General features: G+C 45.3%; 1 protein-coding gene across 1 annotated transcript in view; it reads right to left on the reverse strand.

Moving 5' to 3' along the window:
• Positions 1-8,719, reverse strand: part of LOC147663559 (general transcription and DNA repair factor IIH helicase subunit XPD-like) — a gene marked incomplete at its 5' end in the record, with an annotated part of 227,504 nt that extends 218,785 nt beyond the window's left edge. The window contains 2 exons of the mRNA XM_086950360.1: positions 7,198-7,311; positions 8,606-8,719. Coding sequence (XP_086806486.1) covers positions 7,198-7,311; positions 8,606-8,719 — 228 coding nt within the window. The remainder of the gene's footprint in view (positions 1-7,197; positions 7,312-8,605) is intronic.
• Between the last annotated feature and the right edge of the window lie 562 nt (positions 8,720-9,281).

Below are 9,281 nucleotides of genomic sequence, written 5' to 3' on the forward strand. Positions count from 1 at the left end.
CTAATCAGAATGCCCACCCCTCTGGAACCGGAGGTGAATCCAGCATGAGCAACCAGCCTATACCCACGTCTATCCAGAGCCCGGCAAGCATTTCCTATCAGATGGGTCTCCTGCAACAAAGCAATATCAGGGGACTGGCGTCGAAGGAACTGAGACACAACACCACGTTTTATCGTGTCCCCCAACCCATTAAAGTTCCAGGACAGCAACTTCAACTCTCCACCCCCCATCCCGAAAAAGGACCGTAGCCCTCCCCCCCCCGGAACCCAGCAAAAGGATAAAAGCAAAGCATACAGTGCCATGTGAAAGAGACAAATACAAAAACAATAACAATCCCTCCCCCCACTCCCCAACAACCCCCCATTACAACACCCCCCCACTCTGCACCCCTGCGTACGACTCAAGACCACCCCAACTTGCAGTGTGCCTGTCGCCCTCTCATAACTACTGTTAGACCTGTCTGCTCATGAGGGTCCCCTCACAATTATGATTTATTTTGTCCCCTTTGGCCTCTGAGTGTTATTATTTTTTCTTTCTTATGTCCACCTGGATCTGGCTAGTGTTGTCTGGGGGCTAGGTGTTCCTTGACGCTATTCCTCCATTTTCCCCTTCCTTGAGGCCTAGCCTACATCCTGGAAATTGAGGGAAAACAAAGGACCTAAAATGGTGGCCTGCAACTGCCATAACGGTTTACTTAGGGAGGCTGACCCATTGGACCAAGTGAGGAAAGTTCTGGAATCCTCTGGCATATTCTAGTAGTCAGGGGCTAGCCTATAAATAGCCAAGGCCAGGGCGGCCATTTTAGATTCACCCTGTCCAGTGTTGGAAGTGACCAGTGCGGAGGGAGGCGACTTGAGGAGGAGGATAGCACACTAGTAGGGACAAGATCGACCTTTGGGCCGGCTGCTGCTCTACTGGGAAGTGATCCCTCGTAGGCTGACCAAACCCCACTGCCACAGCAACCAGATTAAGTGCCAGAGGACTCCGTGGCAAGTATTACAGCCAATGGTGATTCTAACGGCGTGAATCTTAAGAGACCTGTGAAGACCGGCACTGAGGGCACGAGCGCGGTGGAAGTGAATCTGGTCACCCTCTCAGTGATTCTCTGATCAGAAAAGGAATCAGGGGACAAAGAGTTAAAACTTTCATGACCGCAGCACATAAGCAAGGAGTTCTCCCTGTGAGAGGAAGCGGCGGAACCAGCTGACGACCCTACCTGAAGGAAGCACCCTTTGCCGTGGGAGATCCCTGTCGCGGGATCGGAAGAGGAAGAAGAGCCCAGCTGATCTGTGTTGCCTTCCGGAGAGTCCCGAGGAAGCGTCGGAAGAGGCGGGGAGACTGCCGGAGGAGGCCAGATGTGGGCGGAGCCCTTCGCGACTGAGGGGAGCGTCTTCGAGGATCCAGCGACGGCTCGACGTGAAGGACTGAGGCAGCGGAGGCGGAGTAGCGGTGCGAGGGAGAGACAGCGACCGCCGACACTCTCACAACGCGGCACAAGTGGGCAGAGAAGCCGAGAAACACCCAAGTAAGCGTGGGAGAGTGGTCGAGCAGGGAGGAGTAAACGAGGCCCTTCTGTAACTTGCACCAAGTAACCGAACAGCCCGGGGACACTTGAGGAGACAGCGAATTACCTGTGTGACAATTTGTTATGAGAAACAACTAACCTGAGACAATCCGCTCAGTGGGGGGGTTATCCATCAGAGAAATAAACCACCCATAACGGAGCCCGTGTGGGAGAGTGAACTGGGGGCTGAGGTGCTTCAGGGAAGCGGGAGGTAACGAGCGAAGTGGGGTTCACCAGAGGTCGCTGGGGGACGAAAGTAGATTCACGGTGAGCATCCAGGATGATGGGGTAACTGAACCTGAAAGGCTGGCAGCACCTGTGATTACTCCGTTGGGCCCAGTGGTTTGATAATATTGTAGTGAGTTAAGCGCAGCCTAAGCGGGATTGTGTTGGAACTGTGCGGGGGACCTGAACCCGGCTAAATGTAATGTACCAGATTGATTTACTGTAAAGAAGCCTGATTATTTATTGACATGAATAGAGAAGAAGTGTAAGAATATTCCAACTTTAAGGTGTAGGGAGTTTTCAATGTGATCTTTGTATGTGGGGGTAGAAGTATTGAATCTGCCAAATGAACTTTGCTTTGAACCAATAATTGAATGTGATAAGGTTTAATGAACTAAAATTGAAGCTCTGCTTAAAGAAACAAAAGAAAGAGTTACCAAAGAATTTTATAAAAGGAACCTGTATTTTTCTAAATTGGTGTGGTGTCCTTTATTTTTAGTGGTAAGGCCTGGAGTTACTGTGAGTGAATTGTAAGCTTCACATGCAAGCCTTGGGGTTTTAGTATCTCCCACTTTGTGTCAGGCTACCCTATGTAGTCTAGGATTTCCTAGGTCTAACAACTACACTACACAAAGAACCCAGGAGGAGGAAAAAAGTCCACCCACACCCGAACCACCCTCGGCTCAACCCTAACAATAATGAAACAATGGCATAACTCAGCTGATAAGTAGTAACAAGAAACCACACGTTGAAAACCACAATGTCACTCCTGTTCCGATGCACCCCCCTCTGCTCCACCGGGGCTTCCGTGTATATCGTCTCTTTTAGGCAATGAGTCAAGCCAGTCACTGGTGCAGTCTGGGCGATCAAAGAAAAAGGTTAGTTCCTCATATTCGATGCGTACAACATCGCATACTTAAAGCCCAAGCCCCGCAATCGTCTCTTCACTCCCTGGAACCCCATCCTTTGTCGCTGGACCTGAGGAGTAAAATCCGGGTAGATGTGGACAGCACTGTTATCGATCTTCAAGGGGCCACGACCTCGGGAGGCTTGAAGGATAGCATCTCTGTCCCGAAAATGGAAAAGCCTTGCAATAATAGGCCTCGGGGGGGCCCCTGGTTTAATCTTCCCACCCGGGAAGCGATACGCACGTTCAACAGCGAAGAATTTGCTGAGTCCAGCGGGGGCAAGATGGTTGAGGATCAAGTCCTCTACAAGAAGGTCATCGGCGGTGCTCTCTGGATTTTCCGCCACTCCCACCAAGCGTATGTTGTTTCGCCGAGCCCTATTTTCATGTTCGTCAAATCGTCGGGCCATCAAGTCGTGCGACGATCGTAGGTTGCCGATTTCCGACTGTGCGTCCGCCATATCAGTGATAAGACTAGAGGTCTTTAAGTCCAAGGCCTTGACCCTCTCATTAGTCTTGGCCAGATCAGCTCTGATAAGTGTAACATCGACAGCCACAGTATCGATCTTGGAGGCAAGAGCCTCATACTGTTGTCCCATAGCAGCTTTCATCCCAGTAATGGCGCTCATAAGGTCCTGGAGCGAAATCTCCGATGGCGCAGTAGAGTCCGTCCTGGGGTCTGCAAGAGTATGGCCGGTACCGCCGGGGGAACCCTTCAGTTGAGTATAGCGGTCCATAACATTAGTCTGAGTAGGTCCCCCACGGACCGGCGTCTTTGTCTTGCGCCTCTCGAACCCGAGCTTGGAGGCCATATTGGAATCTGTGCCCTGAAGGGGCCCTCTGGACCTGGTGAAGTTGGCCGGTGCTGGTGGGATACAGGATCAGAATTTTTAGGGCAAAAACGATAGAATGCAGATCGAGGGATAAGCCAAGGATAGAAAGATGTGGCAGGGCATCACAGCGGGTCGGAGCTGCACTGACTTGGGATCCGATCCGCTCGTAGAATAGTCACTCAAGGGGCTGAGGAGGAATCGGAACCGAAAGCGACAATGAGGCCGACTGGAGAGATGTCCCTCCGGCTGTTGTTGTTGACTTACTCCCCGGCCCACCGAAGCGGCAGAGTCCCCGGTCTCGATCGGGGTGGGCCAGAAAGATGAAGTTGACGTAGAATCGGCTCCAGACGTCCAAATTCAAATTTTGAAAGGATAGTAGAGTCAGCAAGAGTAGATCTTCAAAAGCCCATAATAATAACCAGGATATTTTGAGGATAGTCGCGAAAGGGCGGCGTGGGTCTCGGGAGCCCTCTGCTTACACGACCATCTTGGACGCCCGCGTAGCTCCTCCCCCGGCACCCCCATTTTAAATAGTCTTTATTTCCTTGGTTTGTGAATGTAACTATTTTTATTATTATTTTTTACTGTCTTTTTTACAGCCAAGGGGAGGGTGTGGTAAAGCCCTCTTCGACCCACATTGAGTTTACTTTTTAGTTTGAGCTATTACACATTTTAGCAGACTTCACTTTAGTTCCATTATTTTACTTACACTATACTAGTCCAAGAAACGCAGTACATGCTGCTTGTTTTTAGAAAGCCTGTTGTGCAACATAATTAGTAGACTACGTTCAAGGCTAAGGAACAGACCTAAATATCCTAGTGCTTGTGTTGTCTGCTTGGAGCCAGCTTCTAACATATAGCTATATAATTACATCAGAGCTGTACCTCTAACACAGTAGTTTTATTATATAAAAGTGCACTGTCCCTTGGCTGGTCAAAGGGGGCTATCCGGCCACGATGGTCCTGGACGGAATGCAGTGTTAGACATGCAGGTCTGCTAATGCTGATCTTCCAGAGAGGGATTGCTAATCCATCCAACTCCAGACCAATTTATCTACGTAAAGGATCACAAAGCTAACCTAAGCAATTAGGCAGAGGGTACGTACACTCACTGTGTTCTCAGAGTAGGGGCAGAGCTAGGTAGGGACAGACAGGCCGACAGACAGACACACACACAAACACCCCCCCCACCAACCCCCCCACACCAGACTGCCATGGTTGGACTGCTCATTCTTCTCACCATGTTCATAATGCTAATTGATATGCTTTGTTTTATCTGCCCAATAATCGCAGCTCATTCTCTCTATGTAAGATTAAGATTGTTTCAACAAATCCATTGAAAATTTCCTTTGTACCATTCTTATGTTAACAGAGGGCATACATCAGTAAACAACGAAAAGGGTACGATCTGTTTCCACGATTCTTGCTCCCCGAGAAGGGTTAGGGTTGGGATGAGGCAGTGTGAGCTAGCTAGGCGTTGGGCCAGCAGTCACTAATGGTGTAGGTGGACTCACTTCCTGCATTCTGAAGTTCTGTTGTCCTAATACTCAGCTCTACATTTTCTAATGGGAAACGTATACAAATCTGAAACAGGTTTGCCCCCACTGGGAGTGTTGCCATCCTGACTACTTGGACAATGGAAGGGGCAGGCCTAGGTGTGAGTTAAATATGCCTGGGACAGGGAATGCCCCTTTGAAGCATGTTCGGTTGGTGGGCACATCTTTCAAGCCATCCTTGCAGGAGGAGGTCTCACCTTCTCCCTTCCAAGACCATTTTAGTTTTCTTTCCTTAGAGCCATTCACACCTCATTGTAGGAGGGACAGCAGGCTACAAGATGAGAGTAATGGAATCAACTCTCAGAAGACTAGCAGAGGTGTTAGGAAGAAAATTGTACTTTCTAAAGTCACTAGTTCTGAAACTAGTTAGATAAAATCCAACTTTTGAGTTTAAGTGGCTTTTGTTTAATTAGGAAAATAAGTGTTTATCTAGCTAGTGCCAATTTGAGTTAGCTTTATTAAGTGTAATAAAATACCCCAATGTTGGCTATGGCACAGCTAGCATTGCTACAGTGAAGAACGGATTTTGGGGCCATTTTCACTGTAAGGACATGTAAAAGCATTAAATATATATGTCATACTTTAACATACTATGCACTCTGCCATAGGGCTCCAGCGGCCTATTTTAGGGTTGACGAACTACTATTCAAAAGAAAGGTTTAGAACTGGCAAAAGGATGAATTTGCCTGGCCGAAATGGCAGTTTCAAACCTGCCCTGAAGGCTGATATGGCAAGACTCATGCATTACGCGGCCACTTTAGTGGTGGCACAATAAGTGCTGCAGCCCACTGTTGCCATTTAACTTACAGGCCATGGGCACAGAGGATACCATATATTAGGGACTCTTGGTAAATATATGTGTGAATCAGGGATTTAAACCAACTCAAAAAGTTTTTAGAGGCCAGAGCACATGCACTGGGGTCTGGTTAGCAGGATCACAGTGTAGAGTGCAAAAACCAACAGCATTCTTCCACAAAAAAATGTTGGAGAATATGCAAAAAGAAGCATTTTCTTACACTTGCAATATCTTCAAAAGAAATAACTTCCTGAAACTCCTGAAGGCTCGCTAGGATCTTGCCCATTTAATGTCAGAGGATATAGCCTCAATGAGACTTCTGGATAAGAACATGGGGCAGTTGGGGAACCCTAGCCAAATACATAGACAATTTTCATCAGTAAGTGTAGTCATGAATTTCGGATGTACTTTCTCTAAATGCGGAATTAGAAACTTTACCCCTCAAGGGATTGTCTTGATTGAAGCAAATTAACAATCTAAAGATTCTGCCTTACATAGAAACAAAATCCACCTATGAGGCCAATGACATAATGCATATTAGTATCTTTGGAAATACACAGATAACCTTCTACAGCAAAGTTTTCCAATTATCCATACTTTACTTAAGAATAGAACTGATTTTCATGAATCAAAGTTAATCACACTTTCTCAGGAAGATTGGGAAGTGATGAACAAAAACTATTTAGCAACATGCCCAATAGAAAAGGGACAGAAGCAGTCAAAGAAATCATACTAAAAACCATTCTGAATTTGGCTAAAAATGATAGTAATTTTGTACATATTGTGTAATATCACAACCGTTTTAGATTTGGGGAAGATTATTTTCTCCAAACAGTTGGAAAATAATTTGTGGGATATAAGAAGTTTTGAAAATAGGCATTAAAGAACAAATTGTTTCCTATTTCCCATGGTGAAATATATAACAAGATTCTTCTAGTGTAGCAGCTACCCAACCCCATTCCACGTTGTATCACAATTCTAGAACAATCTCACTATATAAATTACGGTATGTTAATAGCAACCTGATCGCCACAGTATGTATAAATATGTCAGCCTACAATAGTGGTTGATTGCTTCTGATTGATTTTCCAACTGTTTGTCTTTCTTTCAAATACAGGAGCCAGTATTTAATGAAGATCATCCATTTCGCCCCAAAAGATTGGAACCAGGACCGGTTAATTTCTTGAAATATTCACAGTCAATGTCTAACCCATAATATTTAGTTGTACAGGTACCAAACAAGATGTTGCAGTATTAAGTGTGATCATTTATTCCGTATATAATGCAGGTATAGCAGAGTAAAGTGAGATACGTACTTCATAGAAGCGGCAGGATTCCACATTGACATCTTGTTGATGTGCTCGGATGTAGGAGGCAGTGAGGCTGTGGCACTTTCCATCCACCTCCTTCCCAAATCGCAAGGCACTTACCTGTGTAGCAAGCAAAGAGAGTCCTTGTAAAAGGGCATAGGCCCCACCATGCAAGTGAACATTATAACAGACTTATTCCTCTCACTAAAGTTCAAAGAAACAGGTTTCTTATGATTGGCAGCAGGAACGTACCAAAGTGAAAGTGGACAGCTGGCATATAATGACTAGCTGCAAGACCTCAAACGTTCCATTACTTGAGTATTGTTATAAGTAACGATACATACGGGGGTTAACATGGCTCAGTGAATATCACAATGTACTTTGTAAAAGGTTAGGGCCTTATTTAGAGTGTGGCGGATGGGATACTCCGTCACAAACATAATGGATGTCCCGGTCGCTGTATTACAGTATAGATTATGGCTGTTGTAATATGGCGGACGGGATATCAACCACATTTTGACAGAGTATCCCACCAGCAAAACTAATTCTTTAGATACATCTCACTTGCCTATTAAGGTATTTAGTCCCTTCTATCTCTGTTCTTTATCTCACTAAATATATTAGTTTCCATCCATTTCTGAGAGTGGAGAGTGTTGGGGAAGAGTTACTCCTTAATACAGAGGGCCTAAGAACTATAAATTGATGCTCTGGGCTCAGACGTAGACCTGGGATGGTCCTCTTGAAAGACTTCCTTACTCCTCTAACTCAGACGACCATTCACCATACAATTTACCTTGTCAGTTAATGGCCAGTGACATTCAAGCTTCTTTACAGGAATTTGAAACATGGAAAGAGAATACCTGTTTTTTTTGCTTTGTTAGATGGTATGTCTTTCTTCTGGATCCCTTATTTCCATTAGCTCCGATAGTCTAACTTACACAGGGCAATGTACATGCATGTGTTCAACACAGCTAACACTCTCACTGCCCTGGGAGAAACTGTTCTAATTAGCATGTTAGGGGAACACAAATAATTATTGCTTTACATTGTTCGGAACAAGAAATACAAACACAATTACCTTTTTTTAAACTCTCTATGGCCCACCACTAGTGAACTAACCAAGCTGCTGGCAGCAGGAAGAAAGTTGAACTTGTAACTTAATTAACTATGGAATTATGTACTGCATGATTATATTTTAAGGAACCTGAAATATCGAATCAATATGGTCTGTTCACAAATGCAAAAGAATGTCTTTCACCATCAGCATCAACTGCTCCTGCAACCTGAAAGACAGGATACAGGCCAGTATATTCACAGAGATTTCCTGGCGATCACTGTACCAGGAAAGCTGGTAATTACAGTACAGCCTTAGGAGCGAATACTGCAGAAAATGAGTGGGGAAGGTTAAACTCACTTCAGGATGCACACACAGGTTTTTTCTCGAGCTAAGTGCCAGGCCGAGAAATGGCGTCTTCTCGCCTGTCTCCTTCTCACAGAATTCCAACAGCTTTCTCATTTCCTCAATGACCTGTAGGAAAGAGGTCACACACAATTAGTTAGGAACAAGTTTAAATATCATCTTAAGGGCATTTGTAGTTCAACTCACTCACAAGTCAAAATCATGAACATTAGTTTGTAAATAAATTTGAACCAGGTTCGTTTCTCATGTCAGAGTCCCAAATGTTAGTTTATGTTGGCCAAATACACACTTACGCTAAAAGATAGGGTTTTCTATTTGACTTTCAGAACAACGGCTCTCACAATAGGTAAGAGAAGGTAGAACAAGCATTTACAATGCAATGGTCTCGGCATCATTAAAGGAAGAGCTATTGGCATTGCTCATGACATTTCTTTTTTTTCTCTTTAAATCATAAACAAATGACATTGTCATTTACATTGCCAATACACAGCACTCTGCACTCAACAGCACACAGCACTCTGCACTCAACAGCACACAGCACTCTGCACTCAACAGCACACAGCACTCTGCACTCAACAGCACACAGCACTCTGCACTCAACAGCACACAGCACTCTGCACTCAACAGCACACAGCACTATGCACTCAACAGCACACACCGCTCTGCAACT

The sequence above is a fragment of the Lissotriton vulgaris genome, unplaced genomic scaffold, assembly GCF_964263255.1.
Source record: "Lissotriton vulgaris unplaced genomic scaffold, aLisVul1.2 SCAFFOLD_2419, whole genome shotgun sequence".
Classification (NCBI taxonomy): domain Eukaryota; kingdom Metazoa; phylum Chordata; class Amphibia; order Caudata; family Salamandridae; genus Lissotriton; species Lissotriton vulgaris.